The sequence below is a fragment of the Ranitomeya variabilis genome, chromosome 1 (genome assembly GCF_051348905.1).
Source record: "Ranitomeya variabilis isolate aRanVar5 chromosome 1, aRanVar5.hap1, whole genome shotgun sequence".
Classification (NCBI taxonomy): domain Eukaryota; kingdom Metazoa; phylum Chordata; class Amphibia; order Anura; family Dendrobatidae; genus Ranitomeya; species Ranitomeya variabilis.
Genome location: NC_135232.1, coordinates 1,111,027,373 through 1,111,043,655, shown reverse-complemented (window position 1 = coordinate 1,111,043,655; position 16,283 = coordinate 1,111,027,373). Strand labels below are relative to the sequence as shown.

Here is a 16,283-nt window from a genome sequence, read left to right as displayed (position 1 = left end):
ATAAGGGTTAAAATTTGACCAGTGATTTCTCATTTTTACAACAAAATTTACAAAACCATTTTTTTTAGGGACCACCTCACATTTGAAGTCAGTTTGAGGGTTCTATATGGCTGAAAATACCCAAAAGTGACACCATTCTAAAAACTGCACCCCTCAAGATGCTCAAAACCACATTCAAGAAGTTTATTAACCCTTCAGGTGTTTCACAGCAGCAGAAGCAACATGGAAGGAAAAAATGAACATTTAACTTTTTAGTCACAAAAATGATCTTTTAGCGAATTTTTTTTTATTTTCCCAAGGGTAAAAGGAGAAACTGGACCACGAACGTTGTTGTCCAATTTGTCCTGAGTACGCTGATACCTCATATGTGGGGGTAAACCACTGTTTGGGCGCACGGCAGGGCTCGGAAGGGAAGGAGCGCCATTTGACTTTTTCAATGAAAAATTGGCTCCAATCTTTAGCGGACACCATGTCGCGTTTGGAGAGCCCCCGTGTGCCTAAACATTGGAGCTCCCCCACAAGTGACCCCATTTTGGAAACTAGACCCCCCAAGGAACATATCTAGAAGCATAGTGAGCACTTTAAACCCTCAGGTGCTTCACAAATTGATCCGTAAAAATGAAAAAGTACTTTTTTTTCACACAAAATTTCTTTTAGCCTCAATTTTTTCATTTTCACATGGGCAACAGGATAAAATGGATCCTAAAATTTGTTGCACAATTTCTCCTGAGTACACCGATACCTTACATGTGGGGGTAAACCACTGTTTGGGCACATGGTAAGGCTCGGAAGGGACGGAGCGCCATTTGACTTTTTGAATGAAAAATTATCTCCATCGCTAGCGGACACCATGTCACGTTTGGAGAGCCCCTGTGTGCCTAAACATTGGAGCTCCCCCACAAGTGACCCCATTTTGGAAACTAGACCCCCCAAGGAACTTATCTAGAAGCATAGTGAGCACTTTAAACCCTCAGGTGCTTCACAAATTGATCCGTAAAAATGAAAAAGTACTTTTTTTTCACACAAAATTTCTTTTAGCCTCAATTTTTTCATTTTCACATGGGCAACAGGATAAAATGGATCCTAAAATTTGTTGGGCAATTTCTCCTGAGTACGCCGATACCTCATATGTGGGAGTAAACCACTGTTTGGGTGCACGGCAAGGCTCAGAATGGGAGGCGTGCCATTTGACTTTTTGAATGGAAAGTTAGCTCCAATCGTTAGCGGACACCATGTCGCGTTTGGAGAGCCCCTGTGTGCCTACACATTGGAGCTCCCCTACAAGTGAGCCCATTTTGGAAACTAGACCCCCCAAGGAACTTATCTAGAAGCATAGTGAGCACTTTAAACCCCCAGGTGCTTCACAGAAGTTTATAACGCAGAGCTGTGAAAATAAAAAATAATTTTTCTTTCCTCAAAAATGATTTTTAGCCCAGAATTTTTTATTTTCCCAAGGGTAATGGGAGAAATTGGACCCCAAATGTTGTTGTCCAGTTTGTCCTGAGTACGATGATACCCCATATGTGGGGGTAAACCACTGTTTGGGCGCACGGCAGGGCTCGGAAGGGAAGGCACGCCATTTGGCTTTTTGAATGGAAAATTAGCTCCAATCATTAGCGGACACCATGTCGCGTTTGGAGAGCCCCTGTGTGCCTAAACATTGGAGCTCCCGCACAAGTGACCCCATTTTGGAAACTAGACCTCCCAAGGAACTTATCTAGATGTGTGGTGAGCACTTTGAACCCCCAAGTGCTTCACAGAAGTTTATAACGCAGAGCCATGAAAATAAAAAATAATTTTTCTTTTCTCAAAAATGATTTTTTAGCCCACAATTTTCTATTTTCCCAATGGTAACAGGAGAAATTGGACCCCAAAAGTTGTTGTCCAGTTTCTCCTGAGTATGCTGATACCCCATATGTGGGGGTAAACCACTGTTTTGGCACACGTCGGGGTTAGGAAGGGAAGTAGTGATGTTTTGAAATGCAGACTTTGATGGAATGCTCTGCGGGTGTCAGGTTGCGTTTGCAGAGCCCCTGATGTGCCTAAACAGTAGGAACTCCCCACAAGTGACTCCATTTTGGAAACTAGACCCCCAAGGGAACTTATCTAGATGTGTGGTGAGCACTTTGAACCCCCAAGTGCTTCACAGAAGTTTATAACGCAGAGCCGTGAATATAATAAATGTGTTTCCTTTCCTCAAAAATATTTTTTTAGCCCAGAATTTTTTATTTTTGCAAGGGTAACAGGAGAAATTTGACCCCAAAAGTTGTTGTCCAGTTTCTCCTGAGTACGCTGATACCCCATATGTGGGGGTAAACCACTGTTTGGGCACATGCCGGGGCTCGGAAGGGAAGTAGTGACGTTTTGGAATGCAGACTTTGATGGAATGGTCTGCGGGCATCATGTTACGTTTGCAGAGCCCCTGATATGCCTAAACAGTAGAAACCCCCCATAAGTGACCCCATTTTGGAAACTAGACCCCCCAAGGAACTTATCTAGATGTGTGGTGAGCACGTTCAACCCCCAAGTGCTTCACAGAAGTTTACAACGCAGAGCCGTGAAAATAAAAAATCATTTTTCTTTTCTCAAAAAAGATGTTTTAGCAAGCAATTTTTTATTTTCACAAGGGTAACAGGAGAAATTGGACCCCAATATTTGTTGCCCAGTTTGTTGTGAGTACGCTGATACCCCATATGTGGGGGTAAACCACTGTTTGGGCACACGTCAGGGCTCGGAAGGGAAGTAGTGACATTTGAAATGCAGACTTTGATGGAATGGTCTGCGGGCATCACATTGCATTTGCAGAGCCCCTGATGGTCCTAAACAGTAGAAACACCTCAGAAGTGACCCCATTTTGGAAACTAAACCCCCCAAGGAACTTATCTAGATGTGTGGTGAGCACTTTCAACCCCCAAGTGCTTCACAGAAGTTTATAACGCAGAGCCGTGAAAATAATAAATGTGTTTCCTTTCCTCAAAAATATTTTTTTAGCCCAGAATTTTTTATTTTTGCAAGGGTAACAGGAGAAATTTGACCCCAAAAGTTGTTGTCCAGTTTCTCCTGAGTACGCTGATACCCCATATGTGGGGGTAAACCACTGTTTGGGCACATGCCGGGGCTCGGAAGGGAAGTAGTGACGTTTTGGAATGAAGACTTTGATGGAATGGTCTGCGGGCATCATGTTACGTTTGCAGAGCCCCTGATATGCCTAAACAGTAGAAACCCCCCATAAGTGACCCCATTTTGGAAACTAGACCCCCCAAGGAACTTATCTAGATGTGTGGTGAGCACGTTCAACCCCCAAGTGCTTCACAGAAGTTTACAACGCAGAGCCGTGAAAATAAAAAATCATTTTTCTTTCCTCAAAAAAGATGTTTTAGCAAGCAATTTTTTATTTTCACAAGGGTAACAGGAGAAATTGGACCCCAATATTTGTTGCCCAGTTTGTTGTGAGTACGCTGATACCCCATATGTGGGGGTAAACCACTGTTTGGGCACACATCAGGGCTCGGAAGGGAAGTAGTGACATTTGAAATGCAGACTTTGATGGAATGGTCTGCGGGCGTCACATTGCATTTTCAGAGCCCCTGATGGTCCTAAACAGTAGAAACACCCCACAAGTGACCCCATTTTGGAAACTAGACCCCCCAAGGAACTTATCTAGATGTGTGGTGAGCACTTTGAACCCCCAAGTGCTTCTCAGAAGTTTATAACGCAGAGCCGTGAAAATAAAAAATAATTGTTCTTTCCTCAAAAATTATGTTTTAGCAAGTAATTTTTTATTTTTGCAAGGGTAACAGGAGAAATTGGACCCCAACAGTTGTTGCCCAGTTTGTCCTGAGTACGCTGGTACCCTATATGTGGGGGTAAACCACTGTTTGGGCGCACGTCGGGGCTTGGAAGGGAGGGAGCACCATTTGACTTTTTGAACGCAAGATTGGCTGGAATCAATGGTGGCGCCATGTTGCGTTTGGAGACCCCTGATGTGCCTAAACAGTGGAAACCCCTCAATTCTAACTTCAACACTAACCCCAACACACCCCTAATCCTAATCCCAACTGTAGCCATAACCCTAATCACAACCCTAACCCCAACACACCCCTAGCCACAACCCTAACCCCAACACACCCGTAACCCTAATTCCAACCCTAACCCTAATCCTAACCCTAATCCCAACCCTAACCCTAATCCCAACCCTAACCACAACTGTAACGCCAACACACCCCTAACCCTATCCGTAACCCTAACCACAAGCCTAATCTTAACCCTATTTCCAACCCTAGCCCTAATTCCAACCCTAACTCTTATTCCAACCCTAACCCTAAGGCTATGTGCCCATGTTGCGGATTCGTGTGAGATTTTTCCACACGATTTTTGAAAAATCTGCAGGTAAAAGGCACTGCGTTTTACCTGCGGATTTACAGCGGATTTCCAGTGTTTTTTTGTGCGGATTTCACCTGCGGATTCCTATTGAGGAACAGGTGTAAAACGCTGCGGAATCCGCACAAAGAATTGACATGCTGCGGAAAATACAACGCAGCGTTTCTGCACGGAATTTTCCGCACCATGGGCACAGCGGATTTGGTTTTCCATAGGTGTACATGGTACTGTAAACCTGATGGAAAACTGCTACGAATTCGCAGCGGCCAATCCGCTGCAGATCCGCGGTCAATCCGCTGCGGATCCGCTGCGGATCCGCAGCCAAATCCGCACTGTGTGCACATGCCATAACCCTAACCCTACCCCTAACCCTACCCGTAACCCTAACCCTACCCCTAACCCTAGTTCTAACCCTAACCCTAGTTCTAACCCTAACCCTAGTGGAAAAAGAAAAAAAAAAATATTTTCTTTATTTTATTATTGTCCCTACCTATGGGGGTGATAAAGGGGGGGGTTAATTTATTATTTTTTTATTTTGATCGCTGTGATAGAACCTATCACAGCGATCAAAATGTACTTTTAACGAATCTGCCGACTGGCAGATTCGGCGGGCGCACTGAGGATGCGCCCGCCATTTTGGAAGATGGCAGCGCCCAGCGAGGAGGCGGACGGACACCGGGAGCCTCGGTGAGTATAAGGGGGGGAGATCGGGGCACGGGGGGGGCGTCGGAGCACAGGGGGGTGGCATAGCAGCACGGGGGGAGCGGGCAGGAGCACGGGGCAGCGGAGCACAGGTCCGAGGGGAGCGGAGCACAGATCGGTCACTTGGGGGGGCGATCGATGGGGTGGGGGGGGGGTCACATTAGTGTTTCCAGCCACGGCCGATGATATTGCAGCATCGGCCATGGCTGGATTGTAATATTTCACCAGTTTTTCAGGTGAAATATTACAAATCGCTCTGATTGGCAGTTTCACTTTCAACAGCCAATCAGAGCGATCGTAGCCACGGGGGGGTGAAGCCACCCCCCCTGGGCTGAAGCACCACTCCCCCTGTCTCTGCAGATCGGGTGAAATCGGAGTTAACCCCTTCACCCGATCTGCAGGGACGCGATCATTCCATGACGCCACATAGGCGTCATGGGTCGGATTGGCACGGGTTTTCATGACGCCTACGTGGCGTCATGGGTCGGGAAGGGGTTAAGTAAAAGAAGACTGTACATGATTGGTATCGCACTGCACAATGAATGTTGTGAAAACAAAATCCAAAAAGAATTGCAGGTTATTTTGTGCAATTTCCCTGTAATTGGAATTTTTGTTTCCCATTTTCCTGTAAATTGAATGGTAAAAGCAATGGTGTCATTCAAAAGTATAACGCGTCCCATAAAAAACAAGCCCTCAAACGGCTCCAAAGACCTAAAGAAAAAAGAAAAAAAAGTTATGGCTCTTGGAAAATAATGGAAGAAAAGAGTGCAAAACTGGAAAATCGCCAAGTTAGGAAGGGGTTAATTGAGAACTTGTGCGGCTCATTAGACACAGTTTTAATAGCCATTAATTTTTTATTATCATCATTATGTAATTTTTAGAAAATCGCATCTAATATTAAAATTCACAGAAACCAAGTTTGTGTGCCACAGCCAACATTTTCTTGGAAATCGCTGCGTGTTTTCTAGATGTATGATTATATTTCCAATTAAACTCATTTGCCTCCTGATGATTTGTTTTCATTACAAATAAAGATATATTATGAAAATATTATTCTAACAGTATGGAGTTACCAGGCTGCACTGCGCGCACGCATGATCTATGCGGCTACAGTGAGATTATATATTGTATTACGTCACAGCTGTAAGCAGTGTGGACTGGACTGTCACGTTCCTACCCATGAAAACACCAATCGCGTATGTGCATCATGTCTTGCGTCTTTGTATGTATTGTGTCATGTGATATGTTTTTGATGCAATAATGTTGGTAATAAATAGTGTAGGACATAGTGTACTTAATAGGATAAGTGTACGGTAAGACATAGTTTAGGACTTGGGACATAAGATAGGTAGGATAAGATAGTGACTGTAGCTTAGGTAGTGACGTTAAGGTAAGATGATGCTAATGTTCAGGATTAGCCCATAGTGGTAGGGGCTTAGTGATAGGGAAATAAACCACTTCCTGTAGTTAGGCAGATAGGGACAAGTTCAAGTAGAAGTAAGAAGTGTCTTTGAGCAGTGCTGCCATTGTGGGTGAACTACAGCAAAGTAGACTAAGGGTATGTGCACACGTCAGGATTTCTTGCAGAAATTTCCTGAAGAAAACCGGAAATTTTCTGCAAGAAATCCGCATTTTTTTTTGCGTTTTTTTTCGCGTTTTTTTTTAGCATTTTGCAAGCGAAATTAGCTTGCAGAATGCTAAAGTTTGCTAAAAACTGACTGACAGGTTGGTCACACTTGTCAAACATAGTGTTTGACAAGTGTGACCAACTTTTTACTATAGATGCAGCCTATGCAGCATCAATAGTAAAAGATAGAATGTTTAAAAAAAAAAATAAAAAAAAAAAAATGGTTATACTCACCTGCAGACAGCCGATCTCCTCAGCGGCGTCTGTTCCTATAGATGGTGTGTGCGTGCAGGACCTTCGATGACGTCGCGGTCACGTGAGCGGTCACGTGAGCGGTCACATGAGCGGTCACGCGACCAATCACAAGACCGCGACGTCATCGCAGTTTCCTCTCCTCCACCCTGGGTACCAACTGCACATAATCTGCTTACTTCCCGCATGGTGTGCACAGCCCCGTGCGGGAAGTAAGCAGATCAATGCACTCCTAGGTGTGCGGAATCCCCGCAATTCTGCAAATTTAATGAACATGTTGCTTTTTTTTCCGCAATGCGATTTGTTTGCGGAAAAAAATGCAACATTTGCACAAGAAATGCGGAATACACTCTTAAATAATAGGAGGCATATGTAAGCTTTTTTTTCGTGTTTTTATAGCGAAAAAACGTGAAAAAAATGCGAAAAATACTGAACGTGTGCACATGGCCTAAGAGACAAGGAAGTAACTCGACCTTTAAATGACCAAAGAGACAGAGTGGCCTTTAACCTATGGATAGGACAATGTGTCACAAGACACCCTGACCGCTACTGTCACGGGTGTGTCAGGTGTGACAGTCAGTCATCCTGGATCAGGCTGTAGAAGATCTTTGCGTTTAGCTCAAGCACCTTCTTAATTTTGGCATCACTGTTATGGAGCGATATCCTTCTTCCTCTGAGACCCAATCGTTACCTCCACCTTCTTCTGCTAATCACACACCTCGGGTGAAGGTTTAAATATATTCAATTGCTGCAGCATGGTGTGGATGTCAGCTCACACATGCCTCAGTCTTGTTGGAGGTTCTAGCAGACGGCTAGTGTCTTTCTTTGAGGACCCTTGGAGGATTGCTGGTGTGGTGTCTTGGTTGTCTTCTCAAGCTAAGTGTTCCTGCCCATCCGTCTTCCCTCTCTGTCTTTAGTTGTAGTGGGGACTGACTAGCGCATACCCCATCCCCTCCCTATGTAGGGCTAATCGCTTGGGTCAGGCAGGAGTTAGGTTCCTGCACAGCGATAAGTGTAAAACCTATATGGGGATGTTTAGGGCAGATAGTGTGATTTTAAATCTGCACAGGGGTCTCCACTCCCCCCTTCCCTAGTGTTTGGGCTACCTATTCCCGTTGTTGTGCACTAACTTATTCTTCATCCAGCGTGACATTAACACACGCCATACATTTTTGTCAAGCAACAAAAAAACATGAAAACTGACACTTGTTTGGTTTTGTTTTTTCTTTTTTTTTTTTTTTTCAGTGTTTTTTTTTTTTTTCTTTTTTTTCAGTGTGTTTTTTTTTCTTTTTCCGGGTTCATGAATCCCGTTTCTGTGCCGGCAGGCCAGCTACAGAGGTTGTCACTGGAGGTGACTGACCTTCGTTCTGAGATTCAGCAGCAACGGCAGTGGCCTGCAGGATAAATGAGTAAGACCACCTTCTCCTGAGCACTCTTTCCAGGACAACACCCCTGTGTCGGGGGAAGGTCCAGGGGTGAACCTATACTTGTGGAGTTAGAGGAACCCATGCAGTTAGGAGGTGCTTCTGTGTCGTATGTCTCCCTTCACATTCGCAAAAAAAAGGACCTTTTTTTTTTTGCGGGAAGAAGGGACATTTTATTGAGGCCTGTCCTTTGATTCCTAAATAAAAAGAGATTCAATTAACCCTTGGTAGCATGGAGTTTGATAATCAGGGGGTATATTCATCTTCAACCTGTAATTCTTGATTTGTCCTGACAGCAGAGGTGGTGCTAGACAGCAGGATTGAGAACATATCTGTGTTTGTAGATAGTGGAGATGGAGTCAGTATGGCTGATGCTGAGTTTGCTAGAAGTCATGGGCTTGCTTGCTCTACCTTAGCTAAGCCTATTCCTATTTACGCCATCGACTTAGCGCCATTTGCACAGAGAGCACTGACGCAGATTATACAGTACATAACATAAGACTGAGGGTGGGATCTTTTCATTATGAGGTAATTTTGTGAAATGCGCCTGTAATACAATTTATAAGGGCAAATGCAGTTTCATAGGTTAATAATTGCAAAGTACTGGTAAAAATCTGCTATCTGATTTTTTAGCAACCAAATGCATGAATAAGTAAGTCAAATAAACAAATCAAATCACTGAAGATAATAGTGCATGCTGTAATTTTGTCGCCTGAACAGTCCCGATGAATAACATTGGTCCATGCGATGTCAGTTTTTAATGTGGACAGTACTCGGTCCAAAAGTAAGTGAATGTGAACGTACCCTTACTGTCACACTCCTGTATAACTTTCTGGGTAAAGTCAGACACTCGGTACTTTTGAAGAAAACGCTCCAGAAATGTATTAGCTTCAGCAGGTGTTGTGCCCAGACATTCAGCAAGACGCTCTTTTCCTGTAATATAAGCACAATTATAAGAAGATTAGACAGATGATAAGACGGAATTCTTAATTTCCTGCGTCATAGCCAAGGATTTGTTCACATTTGTGTTTAATTCTATTATTGTGCACAGAACAATTAAATTAATGGTAGCGCTGGGTCTGTTACATGAGGGGCACCATGACTATGATGGGATTCATCAGACTCCTCTAGGGCGGCCATACCATTGGTGCTTCTCAGGGGCCTAATTCCACCTCCAGAGCAGTAAGCAGCTTTTGTCACAGACATATAAATGGGTGCATTATGATGAGTTACTGGACTGTAACTGTACAGTTCTTGCACAGGGGCCTTCTTCGGACTTTGTCCACCCATGGGGCTTCTGTCTGCTATGCACCATTTTACCGAACAGAATAGTGGAGCTGTATTTTCAGCTAGGATCTGTGACGGAGGCTCCAGAAGCAGCATCCTAAGCATATAAGTCTAGATTCAGTCTTTTTACTGATTGTACATCAATTCCAATTAAAGTTTCTAGTGTGAAAAAAAGTAGTAGTGAGCATGTGCGACCACTGTCCAATACAGTGCCTATGGGAGTGTTCGTCATACATGCTTGCCATTGATCAACTGACACAGATTACCTTTGCTTGGGTTAGGTGGATGTCTCAGCAGCTGGTTATCGGCAATCAAACATCTGTCACCTATCCCACCACATATGATATATGTTATGTGCAAAAAGAAAAAAAGAGCATGAACCGCACATCCCAAAATCATACGTTGATCTAAAGCCGCTAGGCAAAAATTTAAATACTGAACATGAGGTTTTCAGTTTAACATTCTGATCAGACTGTATGAAGCCCACTGCCCCTTCACGGCAAACCTCGTAGTGGGTCCTAACGCCCTAACGGAGCGGAGCCGTGCGGCGACCACCGCCGCAGCGGCCATGCACCAGCAGGGCGGACGGCCTGTTGCCCCACAGCACCCATGCTGCGAGACTGAGCCCCCATGACTCCAGACCGCGCCGCGCCACCAGCACAAAGCCACAGCAACAATGGCCGCCACACAGCACCAGCACCAAAATGAAGGGAGCATTTAAACTCACCCCAGTCATGGGGGCACAGTCTCGCAGCATGGGTGCTGTGGGGCAACAGGCCGTCCGCCCTGCTGGTGCATGGCCGCTGCGGCGGTGGTCGCCGCACGGCTCCGCTCCGTTAGGGCGTTAGGACCCACTACGAGGTTTGCCGTGAAGGGGCAGTGGGCTTCATACAGTCTGATCAGAATGTTAAACTGAAAACCTCATGTTCAGTATTTAAATTTTTGCCTAGCGGCTTTAGATCAACGTATGATTTTGGGATGTGCGGTTCATGCTCTTTTTTTTCTTTTTGCACATAGTATGATATATGTTATTTACCAAACAACCAATTTCAGAACTGTTCTTACCAATTCCATAGATGACAGAGTACACTACTCTCTTTGCTTGTTCTCGATCAGCTTGGGTTATATTTTCATACGCTGTAGCTTTCCTGTGTAAAGAAAAAAATGTGCACTGACAATATGGACAAAAAAAATACTTAATTATGTTACACGCATGACTGTCATTACATTTAATGGGGTTGTTTTCAGGAATGTATGGCTCCACAACCTTCTGCTTCCTGCATGCCGGGCAGCATTGTGCTCCTGACTGATTGACAGTTTGGACCAGCAGCATAGTTGCAGCGCTGACCCAAACTGTGCGCTCTCCTATGCTGCAAGCAGTGCCAGCTTTGCCTTTTGAGCTCCAGAGGAGAGCAGCGACACACCAGCTGGCCGTATGGTTGCTATTAACTTGCTGTAGTCTGGTCTGTAAAGTTGACCAGACTAGTCTATGATACAAAATTATTTCATTTTTTAAAAGCCTACAGACAGATGGCAGCTAGCCACAGGGCCAGTGTAAAACAATATCTAAGAAAAAATATAGCCAAAAAAACGCATATAAATATAATACCTGCAAAGAATTACTGCATTTACGTACAGCAAAAAATGAACTTTATTAACTCAAAGAATAAAATCATAGTTATATAAAAGGTGAATACATCATGAAAGAAAGTCTAGAGAAGTGTTTTTTTCATTTCCATTTTTGACTTCGCCTATTGAAGAAGACTTAGCAAAACGCACGTCAGGCATTTATTGGTAATAGCCATCATGTATTATGTACTCACTATGAGGTTATGATAAGATCTTGCACTTTGTTTATTATGTTACTATTTTTCCATCTCTTTAGGGAAATCTGTTTATCACACTGATTTCCACATTAATTTATTATTAAAATTATTAATTTTATTATTTTTGAAGATTATATTATCCTTTTGTTAAATACCTATCTACCTTCAATCATTATATATGGAGATACATAGTATATTATTGCATTTTATCATTACTATTTAAGCTCATTACTTATTAATTCTAGATTATTTTATTTGTACATATCATCATCCTAAATCTTCTCTGGACTTTCTTTCATTATGTAATCACCTTTTATATAACTGTGATTTTATCCTTTAAGTTAATAAAGTTCATCATCATTGTTGTACCTAAATGCAGTGATTCTTTGTAGATATTATATGTTATTTTTTTCTCAGGGACTCATGCTTTGTATAAATAATAGCCCATGTGAACTACTTAGCGCATAGGCTACTTTTGGGACGTGCGCTGTCTTTTTCCACACAGAAGGATGAAAAATATATTTGTCTGAATGTGCCGCAAGGAAGGGTTTCTACATATCCAAATAAGCAAGAAAAGAAAAAAAAAAAAAAGTCAAAGTGATTGTCCGACCTAAGAGTACAGGTCGGCAGTCACTGTTTGAGTGTATCGAGCAAGGCCGGACACATCTAGACGGAATATAGCATACATTCACAATCTCATGACCACTCGCAGCCGGCACCGGAGAATCTTGACAGCGCACACTGTGCGCTTTGTGAGGATTCCCTAATTATTATAAGTGATTTATGCTTCCTTCCCTGGCCAGGAACTGTGATTTGTGCTGACTATTAACTGGAGCAGCTCTGCATGGTCAGACACAGCAAATAAGACTGTAGGGGCACATTTATAAGATTATCTCTGCATATTAACATTTTTTAACACATCCAATTGTAGAAATTATTATTATTCCAGGATCTATTAATTAAAATATACTCTGCTTGTGGGACAACCCCATCAATGATACCTAGGCATCCGAACTCTAGGACACCCACCAATCTTTAGGATGAAGAGGATACAGCGCTGCATTCCCTTCACAGCTTTTCTTTTGCCCTGGGGTTTTCCCAACTACTTGTTGCTGTGTGGTCCCATTCAAGTTTGTGGGGCCAGTTTCAGTTCCCACAGCACAGCTATGTGGTGGGGAGTGCTGCAGGAAAAATTGTGAAGAAGATGCAGCTCTGCAGCTTGTTCATTCTCGGGATTGGTTAGGACCCCAAAGGTCCAATCCCCAGTGATCATTAAGTGATTGCATATCCAAGTAATTTGTCATTACTAATATAGGAATAGACTGCTTGGCTACACAAGGAATTCCAGTGTAAGGGGTGTACCGAGACCGTGTAATACTCCACTCCCTTCCCTTGTATTGATGTGGTTTTAATTGTATTTTTGATGTAAAATAATTGCTGTGATGTCCTTTTATGCTGCTATGTTACTGTATGTCTTTGTCCTGTTTGTATGTTTACAATGTATGCCTCATTATGGGGAAAGTGCAGTATCCTAGTTGGGACACTAGATGGGGTATTATTGTGTACATAGTGCAGATAGGAGGGGTCAGCTGCAGTTAAGAGGGAAGACTTCCTGATTTTAGTCAGTCGGAGCCAAGGTGCCCAAACCGCCTGCACTGACTTAAGTGCCCGGGATGATAGCAGTGGCCACACAACGTTCACCAAGTGAGAAGCCCAGCCATCTGCAGCATCGGGCCTGGTCAGCAGTAGGCCAGTACAGCAGCAGAAAAAGAGAATAAAGACAGAAACAGTGACAGGACAGGGACTCAGGTAGCTCCATGATGTGGCAGCTTATAGCATGGGCAGATGCCCTCAGAACCAGGGCTAAACAGCTGAGGGAAGACTCAGATGCTGTGAGCTTGGACTAACAGTATGCTGTGTCGCTCCGAAGTACAGTACATATGGGCAGGTCACTCGCCAAGTGGCAACTGACTTCCGAGGCAGATATTTTCTTGTCTGGGGCGAAACAGACTAAGGAAGGTCTAACTGTAGCAGAGCTGACTTGAGAGGATGCTGAGGAACCGTGCGGTACGGTCCGACCCGGGTACGTGCTGTGTGACAGGAAGGAAAGTGCAGGGAAAGAAGAAGGTATGTGTAATGTGAATCCTGTTGTAAATGCTGTGAAGAATATGGAAGTGCTGCGTAAAGAAAATAGTAAAATTGTTTATTTGAAAGTTGAAAAGGACTGTGCCTCAATCTATGCAACACCGTTTAAAGGGAGCCTACAGCAGAGCAGAGGGGACCCTGACGGCGGAGAAAGTGGAGCCCCAGGTATGCAAAGTATTGGACATTGTTTTCATGTGATGGGAGGCCAGGGCACAGATGCCCCAGTTTCCATGGCCATGACTTTGACCCTGGCATTCTCTCACACCAGCATGACATTATTCAAGTGAATGGGTCTGGTGATAGTTTCTTGAACATGCTGGTAGCTGGAAGGAACGATGTGCAGAGAAAACTTAGAAGGGTGTGCAGAACTAAACCAGCACTGCATCTTCTTTTTGTTCAGGTTAGGTTCTGGTCCCAAAATTAAGACCCATCTCAATCAAAAAGTCATGGCATATCCTAGTCATAGCCAAACGACATCACTTCTATAAGGGCAACTCACAAACACTCTGCCAACCAATGTGGTCATGTGGGAATGCAGTCATTTAGTTATTCCTCACTTCACTGCAACTCAAAAAACACCCTGAAGGAACGAATGTATGTGAACGTTTCCGGAGTATTATGAATTAAATTTAACTTTTCTTCTTGTCATCTTCTAATCTCCTGATCAGAAAAAGGTACAATTCACCACGCTCTAGGAATCAAACACGACCATAGATGACTTCATGATATTTCATAGTTTGACATTTCTGTGTGATGAGCCCTGTGTTGACCCTGGCAGGCACGGTCGGCGACGTGTCCCTTCACTCACCCATACTGCAGACGGTTCTTTCCTTCCCCATGCTCGACATGCTTCCAGCTGGTGCTCTGGCCATGTCCTTGGGTCTGGCACGCATGCGCTCCCACCCTCTTAAAGGGCCAGCGTGTGCACTTGCTATTTCCTCCCCAGGCAATGGCTATGAAACACTATATACTGCATCCTCCCCACTGGGGAGGTGCCTGAGCAACCTTCCTGTTTCAGTCTATGTTGTGTAGGGTCACATACCAGTGCAAGTCCTGCCTGCTGTACAATAAGTGCAAATCCTGCCTGTTGTACTCCAAGTGCAAATCCTGCCTGTTGTACTCCAAGTGCAAATCCTGCCTGTTGTACTCCAAGTGCAAATCCTGCCTGTTGTACTCCAAGTGCAAATCCTGCCTGTTGTACTCCAAGTGCAAATCCTGCCTGTTGTACTCCAAGTGCAAATCCTGCCTGTTGTACTCCAAGTGCAAATCCTGCCTGTTGTACTCCAAGTGCAAATCCTGCCTGTTGTACTCCAAGTACAAATCCTGCCTGTTGTACTCCAAGTGCAAATCCTGCCTGTTGTACTTTAAGCGCAAATCCTGCTTTCTGCACTCTGAAGCAAATCCTGCGTGCTGCACTCTGAAGCAAATCCTGCGTGCTGCACTCTGAAGCAAATCCTGCGTGCTGCACTCTGAAGCAAATCCTCACTGCTGCACTCTGAAGCAAATCCTCACTGCTGCACTCTGAAGCAAATCCTCACTGCTGCACTCTGAAGCAAATCCTCACTGCTGCACTCTGAAGCAAATCCTCACTGCTGCACTCTGAAGCAAATCCTCACTGCTGCACTCTGAAGCAAATCCTCACTGCTGCACTCTGAAGCAAATCCTCACTGCTGCACTCTGAAGCAAATCCTCACTGCTGCACTCTGAAGCAAATCCTCACTGCTGCACTCTGAAGCAAATCCTCACTGCTGCACTCTGAAGCAAATCCTCACTGCTGCACTCTGAAGCAAATCCTCACTGCTGCACTCTGAAGCAAATCCTCACTGCTGCACTCTGAAGCAAATCCTCACTGCTGCACTCTGAAGCAAATCCTCACTGCTGCACTCTGAAGCAAATCCTCACTGCTGCACTCTGAAGCAAATCCTCACTGCTGCACTCTGAAGCAAATCCTCACTGCTGCACTCTGAAGCAAATCCTCACTGCTGCACTCTGAAGCAAATCCTCACTGCTGCACTCTGAAGCAAATCCTCACTGCTGCACTCTGAAGCAAATCCTCACTGCTGCACTCTGAAGCAAATCCTCACTGCTGCACTCTGAAGCAAATCCTCACTGCTGCACTCTGAAGCAAATCCTCACTGCTGCACTCTGAAGCAAATCCTCACTGCTGCACTCTGAAGCAAATCCTCACTGCTGCACTCTGAAGCAAATCCTCACTGCTGCACTCTGAAGCAAATCCTCACTGCTGCACTCTGAAGCAAATCCTCACTGCTGCACTCTGAAGCAAATCCTCACTGCTGCACTCTGAAGCAAATCCTCACTGCTGCACTCTGAAGCAAATCCTCACTGCTGCACTCTGAAGCAAATCCTCACTGCTGCACTCTGAAGCAAATCCTCACTGCTGCACTCTGAAGCAAATCCTCACTGCTGCACTCTGAAGCAAATCCTCACTGCTGCACTCTGAAGCAAATCCTCACTGCTGCACTCTGAAGCAAATCCTCACTGCTGCACTCTGAAGCAAATCCTCACTGCTGCACTCTGAAGCAAATCCTCACTGCTGCACTCTGAAGCAAATCCTCACTGCTGCACTCTGAAGCAAATCCTCACTGCTGCACTCTGAAGCAAATCCTCACTGCTGCACTC

At 44.4% G+C, this 16,283-nt stretch overlaps 1 protein-coding gene across 1 annotated transcript in view; it reads right to left on the bottom strand.

Moving 5' to 3' along the window:
- The window catches only part of POLN (DNA polymerase nu), a 161,669-nt gene that overhangs the window by 24,113 nt on the left and 121,273 nt on the right, over positions 1-16,283 (bottom strand). The window contains 2 exon segments of the mRNA XM_077281185.1: positions 9,190-9,318; positions 10,738-10,820. Of these exon segments, the coding sequence (XP_077137300.1) occupies positions 9,190-9,318; positions 10,738-10,820 (212 nt within the window).